Source organism: Sycon ciliatum, chromosome 9 (assembly GCF_964019385.1).
Source record: "Sycon ciliatum chromosome 9, ocSycCili1.1, whole genome shotgun sequence".
NCBI classification, from domain to species: Eukaryota; Metazoa; Porifera; class Calcarea; order Leucosolenida; family Sycettidae; genus Sycon; species Sycon ciliatum.
Genome location: NC_088651.1, coordinates 10,679,576 through 10,692,324, shown reverse-complemented (window position 1 = coordinate 10,692,324; position 12,749 = coordinate 10,679,576). Strand labels below are relative to the sequence as shown.

The 12,749-nt window shown below is 45.4% G+C and overlaps 1 protein-coding gene across 1 annotated transcript in view; it reads right to left on the bottom strand.

Annotated features, from left to right (window-relative positions):
* Positions 1-12,749, bottom strand: part of LOC135824252 (fibrillin-2-like) — a 70,805-nt gene that overhangs the window by 35,794 nt on the left and 22,262 nt on the right. Inside the window, exons 8-13 of the mRNA XM_065336983.1 lie at positions 10,162-10,662; positions 9,131-9,607; positions 7,782-8,282; positions 6,707-7,204; positions 3,468-3,980; positions 1,670-2,161 (exon numbers count right to left, since the gene is read on the bottom strand). Coding sequence (XP_065193055.1) covers positions 1,670-2,161; positions 3,468-3,980; positions 6,707-7,204; positions 7,782-8,282; positions 9,131-9,607; positions 10,162-10,662 — 2,982 coding nt within the window. The remainder of the gene's footprint in view (positions 1-1,669; positions 2,162-3,467; positions 3,981-6,706; positions 7,205-7,781; positions 8,283-9,130; positions 9,608-10,161; positions 10,663-12,749) is intronic.

Below are 12,749 nucleotides of genomic sequence, written 5' to 3'. Positions count from 1 at the left end.
GTAGTGTTGGAGTAGAAATTGCTGAGGAGACGTCGCGGAGGGGCGAGCTTTCCTGCGCAGGTATGACTTTGGCCGTATTTCAGCACGGTCGAGTGGAAAAATTCAAAAAAGTATATTTCAAGAAAACCCCAAAAGGAAGATGGGAGACATGTCCTCAGCGCTAGAAGAGGTGTTCTACTATCTGCCGGTGTATAGTTCTGGCCAATTGAGGACGTAGCTGGCTGTTTTGCCAGCGCTTGTAAATTGGCTATTTTCAAGACGATCATTTGTGGCGTCAGGGGGTGATGGACCTCGTCTTCTGGGATGCTGGCGTGGCTAAGCGGTACTGCTCCAGGAACTCTTCTAAGGTGAGGCAATGTTGGCTTGATGGAGTTTTGTTCATAGCTTGTTCGTATACGCTGTGGCGTGACTCGTTTCTAGACCCATAAATAATGTGATATTTCGGCCATTTTTGAGGGGTATGCAAATTTCAAGGTTCCCTTCAGAAACTTTTTCAAGGGCTTTGCACAGTCGATCCACACCCCAAAGGCAACCTACCTGCAAATTTTGAGCGAAATCGGAGAGATCCACTTGCACACATACTTTGGTATTCTCAGACATGCTCTCTTAAGATTATTTATTACATACAATTTCTTGTTGTCTCTATTCTTGGGTCCGCCTGCCAGCGGGGCAGGAATTAATGAAATAGAAAGGTTTTTTGGCCGAAAGGCGTGTTTTTCCTCTAGCCAGGTTGAGCGGTCGCGGCTAGGAATGTAGGGAGTCATTGTTTTCTGGCGCTCCCCTGCTGCCCAGTCACTCATGTTTACCACTGGCCATGCTGTTTCTCCTGATTTTGCGGCCTTTTCTCCCGCTTGCTGGCAGTTCTTTGACTGATTTAGATGTTTTCGGCTATTTATCTGTTATGTGGCTGTGCGTGTGGTTTTTGCTTCTACTCATTTCTGGAAAACAACTACGGTGGTGAATGTGAATACTCCGGTAGACCACTACCCCATGTACTGAACAGTTGCATTTGTGAGAGAAAAGCGTGTGATACTTGTACAGTACAGGGTAGCATTTCTATATTGGGCAGTTCGCCCAATGGTCATGTAGAAGACGAACAGGCTGTTCGTTGCACATGTGTTATTCAGGGGAAAACTCACATGGGTTTGGTTCGCAGGCAGGGATATCTATATTTGGGCAACTCCATGTTTACTAGCGAAGCCACGGTTACTAGCAGGGCTCCGTCCTGATTTCTGTAAGCAAAATATTTTCCTATGACTGGCATCTCTGATTTACTTCACCTTGTGTGTAGGCATTACTGGCTTCTGGCTGTGGATCATGATGATGTCATGGCTCATAAGCTATGATGTCATGGTGCAGTACACAAGTAGGCAGTATATTACATGGTGGAGAATGATATAGAACGCTCTCAGAGTTTTCTCTGGTCTTGTGGGAGAGCATTGGCTTGTTTTGTCAACTAAAGTCATCACCCTCAAACTGTGAGACAGAAGCCTAAAATTAGAGTTGGACATGTCTAGTAAACGGGTTTGGGTGATACGGTACACATGTAGAAAAATTCATTGCTGGCATAACTTTGAAAAAATTCTCAAAACCCACTCTTTATCCTAAAATGATATTTCTCTGACACATCAAAACTTCAAAAAAAAGGTTTTACATCGTCAAGGCTCACCATAGAATCCAGCTGGACAGACGTCACATACTGTGCCATTGCCCATAAAACCATCAATACATTCACACGTGTAGGATCCATTTGTGTTGTAGCAGGTAGCTGTGAGCAGTGCACACTGATGTGGACCATCGCTACATTCGTTTTCATCAAGACATGTCACACCATCACCATGGTAACCGTTTAAACATGTGCATTCGTAGCAGCCGGCAGTGTTTGTGCAGATAGCGTTGACACTGCAGTTGTTCACTCCTGTAGCGTTGCTGCTGCTGCTGTTGAAGCTGGTAGTACATTCGTCAATGTCTTGACAGGCTGTATGTGTGACTGCCTCGTAGCCAGCAAGACACTGACACAAAAAACCGGGTACGGTGTTCACGCAGACAGTGTTTTCACCACAGCTGTCACTACTGCTGTTGTTGTTGCTACTGCTACCATTGCTGGTGTTGTTGGTGTTTTTCACACACTCGTCAATGTCCAAACAAGTAGTGCCATTTCCTGCAGAAAAGACAAAGAATAAGATGATCAAGCATAGCAGAAGTTTTTGTTTTTTCACGGCTGAGCGTAGCGAAAGAGTGCAAAAAATGGATTTTCACTCAGAAAATTATATATTCGTGCTTTTCATAGTCTTTGTTTTTCCTTGTGGTAGTTGCAGTTGCCCGCCCACCCACCCTGGTTTCATGGGGGTCTTCCGCTGTTCTTCTTGACATTCTATGCCGACGTGTGTGGCTTATGATTATGACATACACCGGTTATTACATACAATTTCTTGTTGTCTCTGTTCTTGGGTCCGCCTGCCAGCGGGGCAGGAATTAATGAAATAGAAAGGTTTTTTGGCCGAAAGGCGTGTTTTTCCTCTAGCCAGGTTGAGCGGTCGCGGCTAGGAATGTAGGGAGTCATTGTTTTCTGGCGCTCCCCTGCTGTCCAGTCACTCATGTTTACCACTGGCCAGCTGTTTCTCCTGATTTGGCGGCCTTTTCTCCCGCTTGCTGGCAGTTCTTTGACTGATTTAGATGTTCTCGGCTATTTATCTGTTATGTGGCTGTGCGTGTGGTTTTTGCTTCTACTCATTTCTGGAAAACAACTACGGTGGTGAATGTGAATACTCCGGTAGACCACTACCCCATGTACTGAACAGTTGCATTTGTGAGAGAAAAGCGTGTGATACTTGTACAGTACAGGGTAGCATTTCTATATTGGGCAGTTCGCCCAATGGTCATGTAGAAGACGAACAGGCTGTTCGTTGCACATGTGTTATTCAGGGGAAAACTCACATGGGTTTGGTTCGCAGGCAGGGATATCTATATTTGGGCAACTCCATGTTTACTAGCGAAGCCACGGTTACTAGCAGGGCTCCGTCCTGATTTCTGTAAGCAAAATATTTTCCTATGACTGGCATCTCTGATTTACTTCACCTTGTGTGTAGGCATTACTGGCTTCTGGCTGTGGATCATGATGATGTCATGGCTCATAAGCTATGATGTCATGGTGCAGTACACAAGTAGGCAGTATATTACATGGTGGAGAATGATATAGAACGCTCTCAGAGTTTTCTCTGGTCTTGTGGGAGAGCATTGGCTTGTTTTGTCAACTAAAGTCATCACCCTCAAACTGTGAGACAGAAGCCTAAAATTAGAGTTGGACATGTCTAGTAAACGGGTTTGGGTGATACGGTACACATGTAGAAAAATTCATTGCTGGCATAACTTTGAAAAAATTCTCAAAACCCACTCTTTATCCTAAAATGATATTTCTCTGACACATCAAAACTTCAAAAAAAAGGTTTTACATCGTCAAGGCTCACCATAGAATCCAGCTGGACAGACGTCACATACTGTGCCATTGCCCATAAAACCATCAATACATTCACACGTGTAGGATCCATTTGTGTTGTAGCAGGTAGCTGTGAGCAGTGCACACTGATGTAGACCATCGGTACATTCGTTTTCATCAAGACATGTCACACCATCACCATGGTAACCATTTAAACATGTGCATTCGTAGCAGCCGGCAGTGTTTGTGCAGATAGCGTTGACACTGCAGTTGTTCACTCCTGTAGCGTTGCTGCTGCTGCTGTTGAAGTTGGTACTACATTCGTCAATGTCTTGACAGGCTGTATGTGTGACTGCCTCGTAGCCAGCAAGACACTGACACAAAAAACCGGGTACGGTGTTCACGCAGACAGTGTTTTCACCACAGCTACTGCTACTACTGTTGTTGTTGGTGGTGGTGTCACTACTGCTGTAGGCACTGGTGGTGGTACCGATGTTGCTGTTGCTGGCACACTCATCAATGTCCAGGCAAGCTGTGCCATTACCTGCAGATCACACACAGTGTGTAAACCTGCCATGTAGGATACGATGCAACTGGGTAACATTTCCAGATGGGATAGTTGACCCAATTGTCTTGTAAAACTTGACCTGGTCTGTTGAGGGTGCACCTCACACAGTACTGTAATTTCTGTAAATCTAAAAAGTTTCGGAGGCTTAATGATTGCTCGCATGTCATCCTACCGGTAGAACCTCGGATCCTACCAGTAGCACCCAAGAAATCGCGCTGCAAAAGTGCTTTTGGTTGAGAATTTTCTTGAAACAATTACTGAGATGAGGTCTTTCCAAGGCAAAGTAATGGTGTAGTATCCACATGCTTCTTGGAACAGCTGAGTTTGCCGGTATCCATCACGCCCAATTGCGTGCCCTGCAATTCACCTTCCTCTCCCTACACAGTTTTAGATGTTATTCCTGTTGTGTAACTGTTGCTCGTGTTGCGTAACAGTTGATCGCTCCTTAGATGCACTCTTCCTCCCACACTGTTTCTAGTCCTGTTGTCCTACTCCTTTTTTTTGCCCTCACCCTCAGCCAAGCTGCGCTCTCTGACTTATAGAACCCCATGCTTCTCTCTCAGTTCAGGTGAGAATTGGAAAGTAAAAATGTGAAGCCTAAGGCCGTGTATTCCTCACGCTACTGCTGTCAGCTTGTAACACTTTCTTATGTCATGGGTTTGCGTTTACAGATTGTGATATCTATATTTGGACAAGCCCATTTTAAAATCTACTTGGTCCGACTTATTAAAATGTGGGTTTCGCTTCGAACATCAACCAAACAAATTCAAATAATCTCAGGACGGAATAAACCTTCCAGCTATCTAACACTATCATTCAGTTGTCAATTTGTGATGTTGAAGAAGAAATGGCTCCAACTCCAAAGGAGGCAGCGGCTCAGGATCCTAGTCGACTCGAGCATTTTGCGTCCAAATTTTGTCGTCAGAGGACTCCTGTTGCTTCTCGCGCAACACAGAGAAGGCCTGGTGCTGAAATCAACACTCCGCTGCAATGGGGGATTGTCAAGGAGTACCAGAATCTCCTAGGCGATCGTTCTCGAGTGCCTCCTGGCGGATTGAAATCGCTGCAATCGCTGTTTCCTTGGCAGAATTTCAGCAAACACGTCATCCAGAAACTCGTGCAGAAAGCACCAGCATCGCTCCGTCCAGTTTGCTGATCTCTCTCGCAGTCGTTCACGATGTGGCGGCCGACGAATCAAGATCACAGAAGAGATCGTCGAGAAGTTGATCGAAATAAATAACCGGCCTTGAGGTCGACTTTCAGGCGACAACCTGGCTGGAAAACTGAAGCGCAGGAAGGGTGAATTATCCGGCGGATACGGTGCGGAGTCCTCGGATCCGCGCGTGGAGCCGCGATCGCGATGCGTCACAAGATCGCCAGTCTCCGGGGCCAGTGGATTTGTGAAACAGGCAGGGAAGAGCACGCATGGTCTGACTGCATGACATGTCGACACAGATCAGACTCAGTATGCGCGCGGTACACGGTGGTCAGAAGTGATTTTTTATGCGTGGTGGTTTATTTGTTCGCCTCATTTGAAGGTGTCGTGGGAGCTTCAGGCGAAAACACCTACAGCCACCATTCTGGTAGTCGCACTGCATGAGGAGGAGGCGAAGTCGATCGTGGAAATCGTGCCTATGGAGTGAAAAATCAAAGAAGCGCAGTGTAGCTTGGAGGAGATGAAAAAAATGTCGACGTTTTGCAGGTTGCCGCACTTGCAGATGCGCCCTGAGACACCAGCAGCGATGAAAACTAGAAGGTCAGGTCAAGAAATGACACAGTAGTTATCTATCTACCGTCTCTTGGTTGATTTTTTGGTACAGGTGCTCCTTTGTACATATGCTTGAGTTTTGAAGTGAAGCGCACATTTTAACCCTTTATGTACTGAAAAAATGTACACAGACTGAATTTGATCTCGACTCACCTCAAATTCCATAATTATCCGGGTCATAACTTTAGTCTCCTTTTGACGATTTTTTCAATCTTGGGCTTCCTGGAAAGCTCGTCGCAAGAGGAACACATTGAGCCACGCTTGCCACCACGAAAGTCAAAACGCCAGCGCTACAGCCCAGCGTCTTAGCAGCAACGCCAACATTCTGACAGAAGTCGTCTTGCATCAGCCATTTCGCTCTCCTTGCTCGTAACAAGTAACTGTTACTTCAAAAAAAATTCACAAGCTGCCACGAGTCAGTTTGCCATTTTGAACGTGTTTCTACGTCACTGCATGCCCAGAATGATGGGGAAATCCCTCATTCAAATCTGCGCGAGCGGCTATTGAGCGACATTTGCCGCGATTCGACTTTCGAGCTTCGTAACTCTGGAACCACACATCGGAGCGCTTCAGCGATTATTTCACTGGACAGCTGGGAGTTTTCTCTTCGACCTACATATTTTAGTTTTCGGATATAACAGAAATGACTGAGTTACGATCGATTGAAATTTTGAAAAGTTTCGATCCCAGGGGGTCGAAAGTTGTACAGTCCGTACACAAAGGGTTAATAAGTCGGACCAAGTAAGCCTCAGTTAGCAGGGGTCCATCAGGCTGGTCGACACGCAAGTATATTTATCTGCAAGTTATCTAACCTGGTGAATAGCTTCCGGTTCATTTGACCATCGTAGTCTGAGCCGCACCGACTTTTTTCGGGTGAACATCGAATGTTTAAAGTGTGGCTTGTACTCCAGAAAACACGATAATCTGGACTCACCATAAAATCCAGCTGGACAGATGTCACATACTGTGCCATTGCCCATAAAACCATCAATACATTCACATATGTAGGATCCATTTGTGTTGGAGCAGGTAGCTGTGAGCGGTGCACACTGATGTGGACCATCGGTACATTCGTTTTCATCAAGACATGTCACACCATCACCATGGTAACCATTTAAACATGTGCATTCGTAGCAGCCGGCAGTGTTTGTGCAGATAGCGTTGACACTGCAGTTGTTCACTCCTGTAGCGTTGCTGCTGCTGCTGTTGAAGTCGGTAGTACATTCGTCAATGTCTTGACAGATTGTATGTGTGACTGCCTCGTAGCCAGCAAGACACTGACACAAAAAACCGGGTACGGTGTTCACGCAGACAGTATTTTCACCGCAGATGCTGCTGTTGTTGTTACTACTGCCATTATTATTTGAGCTACTGGTGTTGGTGGTGTTGTTGCTGATACACTCGTTAATGTCCAGACAAACTGTGCCATTTCCTGCAGACCACACAAAACGCATAGAGCAGCCAAGGAGAATAAATATTACACAGTAGGGCAACATATCGAGATTGGATAGTTGGCCCCATTGCCATTTAGAAGGTGACCCGGTCTGTTTATCATGTACGTGATATTCTGGAAAAAAGCTCTCATTGGTTTAGATTCGCGGGTTGCGATATCTATAATCGGACAAAAAAAAATCTTTTCTACTGTAACTCTACAAAATTTCGGCAGGTTTTCATTTCGACCTCCCAGGGCTAAAACACATTTCAGCAGTCTGAAAATTTCAGCCTGTACTGCTGCTGTCATGAAATCCAGACATACACCCTGAATTTCACTGTTCATTTGACCCTTGTACAGTGCTACTCAATGAAATCCAGTCGCGTCACTCAAGTCTGTACGTTGCATCCTTTCACAGCCTACAGTGTTTGCAGGTCTAGGGCTGCACAGCGCCCGGCGCGTAATTGGGTGACGTGACTGGATTTCATTGAGCAGCACTGTGGTATAAGCCACACCGACTTTCTTGAGTGAATACGGTGCGGTTTATGCCCCGGGAAATGCCTTAACCTGGACTCACCATAAAATCCAGCTGGGCAGACGTCACATACTGTACCATTCCCCACAAAACCATGAATGCATTCACATGTGTAGGATCCATTTGTGTTGTAGCAGGTAGCTGTGAGCAGTGCACACTGATGTGGACCATCGCTACATTCGTTTTCATCAAGACATGTCACACCATTACCACGGTAACCATTTAAACATGTGCATTCGTAGCAGCCGGCAGTGTTTGTGCAGATAGCGTTGACACTGCAGTTGTTCACTCCTGTAGCGTTGCTGCTGCTGCTGTTGAAGCTGGTACTACATTCGTCAATGTCTTGACAGATTGTATGTGTGACTGCCTCGTAGCCAGCAAGACACTGACACAAGAAACCGGGTACGGTGTTCACGCAGACGGCGTTGGCACTGCAGCTACTGCTGTTGCTATTGTCACTGGTAGTAGTGTTGCTGATGTTGCTGCTACTGCTGTTACTGTTGCTAACACACTCGTCAATGTCCAGACAAGCTGTGCCATTACCTACAGATCACGCAAAAAGAGCATAGAGCAGCCATGCTTGGATACGCAGTTGGGTAACATTTTCAGATGGGATAGTTGGCCCCATGATCATCGGGAAGGTGCCCCGGTCTATCCACCGTGTGTGTCACATTTGAGGAAAAAACGCCGCAGTTTTTTAATGGCTATATGTTTTTGCACAAACCAATGTTTAGTATTCAAGCCACAGTAAAGCTGACCCGCACGCAAATCACCTTATTTTCCGGAGAATAAGCTGCTCTTTGAACACTCAAAATTCACCCAAAAAAGGGGTGTGACTGATACTCTGATGATCAAATTAACGGTGGTAAATAGGGCAGATGTCGGTATTTCATGGCAAAAAATGGGGGTGCGACTTATACTCCCGTGCGGCTCATACTCCAGTGCGGCTTATAGTCCGGATAATACGTTATCGTCCGTGGTAAATAGCACGCTCTGTCCATTGCAAATATCCATCTGACATCTCACTTGGAGGCTTTGAGGCGGCTTTAATAATGCTTTGTTTTTCATAGCATTCCATTGCCTTTAGTTCAGCCAGTCCTTATGAGCTCAACTGACAAAAAATCAACAAGTTCAAAACTGCTAGCTGCTTGGGGATAGGGGAAAACTTCAAAAGAAAATTTATAGTTTCACGAACCGTATTTTCCCCGAGTAAAAGCCGTGCTGGATTATAAGCCGCAGCCACATTCTGTTGACTTGAAATACAGATATCTGCCAAATATTTCATGTTTTATTTGGCTATCATAGTTAAAGCAGAATCAGATTTTTGGAGGTGATTTAAGAATGTTTAAAGTACGGTATATACTCCGGAAAATACGGTACACTAGACTCACCATAAAATCCAGCTGGACAGATGTCACATACTGTGCCATTGCCCATAAAACCATCAATACATTCACATATGTAGGATCCATTTGTGTTGGAGCAGGTAGCTGTGAGCGGTGCACACTGATGTGGACCATCGGTACATTCGTTTTCATCAAGACATGTCACACCATCACCATGGTAACCATTTAAACATGTGCATTCGTAGCAGCCGGCAGTGTTTGTGCAGATAGCATTGACACTGCAGTTGTTCACTCCTGTAGCGTTGCTGCTGCTGCTGTTGAAGCTGGTACTACATTCGTCAATGTCTTGACAGATTGTATGTGTGACTGCCTCGTAGCCAGCAAGACACTGGCACAAAAAACCGGGTACGGTGTTCACGCAGACAGTATTTTCACCGCAGATGCTGCTGTTGTTGTTACTACTGGTGTTGGTGGTGTTGTTGCCGACACACTCGTTAATGTCCAGACAAGCTGTGCCATTTCCTGCAGACCACACAAAACGCATAGAGCAGCCAAGGATTATAAATATTACACAGTAGGATAACATATCCAGATGGGATAGTTGGCCCCATTGCCATTTAGAAGGTGACCCGGTCTGTTTATCATGTACGTGATATTCTGGAAAAAAGCTCTCATTGGGTTAGATTCGCAGGTTGCGATATCGATAATCGGACAATTTTTTTCTTTTCTACTGTAACTCTACAAATTTTGGGCAGGTTTTCATTTCGACCTCCCAGGGCTAAAATTCAGCCTGTACTGCTGCTGATATGAAATCCAGACATACACCCTGAATTTCATTGTTCATTTGACCAGTGTGCACTGCTGGTCAGTGAAATCCAGTCGCGTCACTCAAGTCTGTACGTTGCATCCTTTCACAGCCCACAGTGTTTGCAGGTCTAGGGCTGCACAGCGCCCGGCGCGTACTTGAGTGACGTGACTGGATTTCATTGAGCAGCACTGTGGTATAAGCCACACCGACTTTCTTGAGTGAATACGGTGCGGTTTATGACCCGGGAAATACCGTAATCTGGACTCACCATAAAATCCAGCTGGGCAGACGTCACATACTGTGCCATTCCCCACAAAACCATCAATGCATTCACATGTGTAGGATCCATTTGTGTTGGAGCAGGCAGCTGTGAGCGGTGCACATTGATGTAGACCATCGGTACATTCGTTTTCATCAAGACATGTCACACCATCACCATGGTAACCATTTAAACATGTGCATTCGTAGCAGCCGACAGTGTTTGTGCAGATAGCGTTGACACTGCAGTTGTTCACTCCTGTAGCGTTGCTGCTGCTGCTGTTGAAGCTGGTACTACATTCGTCAATGTCTTGACAGATTGTATGTGTGACTGCCTCGTAGCCAGCAAGACACTGACACAAGAAACCGGGTACGGTGTTCACGCAGACAGTGTTTTCACCACAGCTACTGCTGTTGTTGCTGTCACTGGTGGTAGTGTTGCTGATGTTGCTGCTACTGCTGTTACTGTTGCTGACACACTCGTCAATGTCCAGGCAAGCTGTGCCATTACCTACAGATCACACAAAAAGAGCATAGAGCAGCCATGCTGAGATACGTAGTTGGGTAACATTTTCAGATGGGATAGTTGGCCCCATGATCATTTGGAAGGTGCCCCGGTCTATCCACCGTGTGTGTCACATTGGAGGAAAAAACGCCGCAGTTTTTTAATGGCTATAATTATGTTTTTGCACAAACCAATGTTTAGTATCCAAGCCACAGTAAAGCTGCCCCGCACGCAAATTACCTTATTTTCCGGAGAATAAGCTGCTCTTTGAAAGTCAAAATTCACAAAATATTGGGTGTGACTGATACTCCGATGATCAAATTACCGGTGATAAAATAGGGCAGATGTCGGTATTTCATGGCAAAAAATGGGGGTGCGACTTATACTCCCGTGCGGCTCACACTCCAGTGCGGCTTATAGTCCGGATAATACGTTATCGTCCGTGGTAAATAGCACGCTCTGTCCATTGCAATTATATCCATCTGACATCTGACATCTGACATCTGACTTGGAGGCTTTGAGGCGGCTTTAAAAATGCTTTGTTTTTCATAGCATTCCATTGCATTTAGTTCAGCCAGTCCTTATGAGCTCAACTGACGAAAAATTAACAAGATCCAAACTGCTAGCTGCTTGGGGATAGGGAAAAACTTCAAAAGAAATAGTTTCACGAACCGTATTTTCCCCGAGTAAAAGCCGTGCTGGATTATAAGCCGCAGCCACATTCTGTTGACCTGAAATACAGATATCTGCCAAATATTTCATGTTTCATTTGACTATCATAGTTAAGAGAGCATGTCTGAGAAAACCAGAACATATGTGCAAGTCGATCTCTCAGATTTCGCTCAAATTTGCAGGTAGGTTTGCTTTGGGGTGTAGATCGATATTCCAAAGCCCGCGCAAAATCTTTTGAAGGGAACCATGAAATTGGCATACCCCTCAATATTGGCCCAATATTGGCACGATTTATGGGTCTACAAACGAGCCACGGCACAGCGTACAAGAACAAGCTACGAACAAAACTCCATCAAGCCAACATTACCTCACCTTAGAAGAGTTCTTGGGGCAGCATCCCTTAGCCACGCCAGCATCCCAGAAGACGAGGGCAATCATCCCTTGACGCCACAAATGATCGTCTTGAAAATAGCCAAATTACAAGCGCTGATAAAACAGCGAGCTACGTCCTCAATTAGCAAACACTATACACCGGCAGATAGTAGAACACCTCTTCTAGCACTGAGGACATGTCCCCCATCATCCTTTTTGGGTTTTCTTGAAATAAACAATTTTGAATTTTTCCACTCGACCATTCTGAAATACGTCCAAACTCATACCTGCGCAGGAAAGCTCGCCCCTCCGCGACGTCTAGTCAGCAATTTCTACTCCAACACCACTCCCAACGCTGCAGAACAAAGTGTATTGTTCACTCTGACAAGGAAAAGCAGCGGTGATCACTTGTCACTCCAAACGACAAGCTTCTCCTTGCGCCAGCAACATTTTTCGGTGCAACAGTTGATGCAAAAGTGAGAAGCACTGCTTGATGCCCTTGCGGACAATGCAGCCTGATGTGGAGCGAGGTCGAGTCGACTTGTTGCTGGGAGGTTCCTGCAGCTTTCAGTAAACGCGGCGAGCAGGAAGGGCTGCAGTGCGTCACGCAGCACTCAGAGTTTGCTGTTGTTTGCCTGCGAAAATCAGTGCTCGAGGTGGCATTGCTTTCCTTCGAAGAATTTCGGGCAAGGTGTGGTCAAACAGGTGAGGATTCACTGAATTGGTTTCATTATTTTCTTTCTTTCCATGTTTCATGTACCGGTACAAAGTAGATGGGAAGTGTTGTGCAATGATTTTGTGTACAGTATTCAAATTCACCAACTTCCATCACACAATCATGAAGTTCTATTGCACCCATGCCAATATAATTATACTGGTACAACGATGTCTTTCACTCATACTATTTCTAGCACTGTAAGTGTTTCAACTGTGTGTAAAAGTGATGTAAATTTAAAAAAAGGCCAAAGTGTCTTTAGTAGCCCATAGAAATATTAATTCGAATCCGAAACTATTTACACTGAAACTATTTACTTTTACACAATCATGAA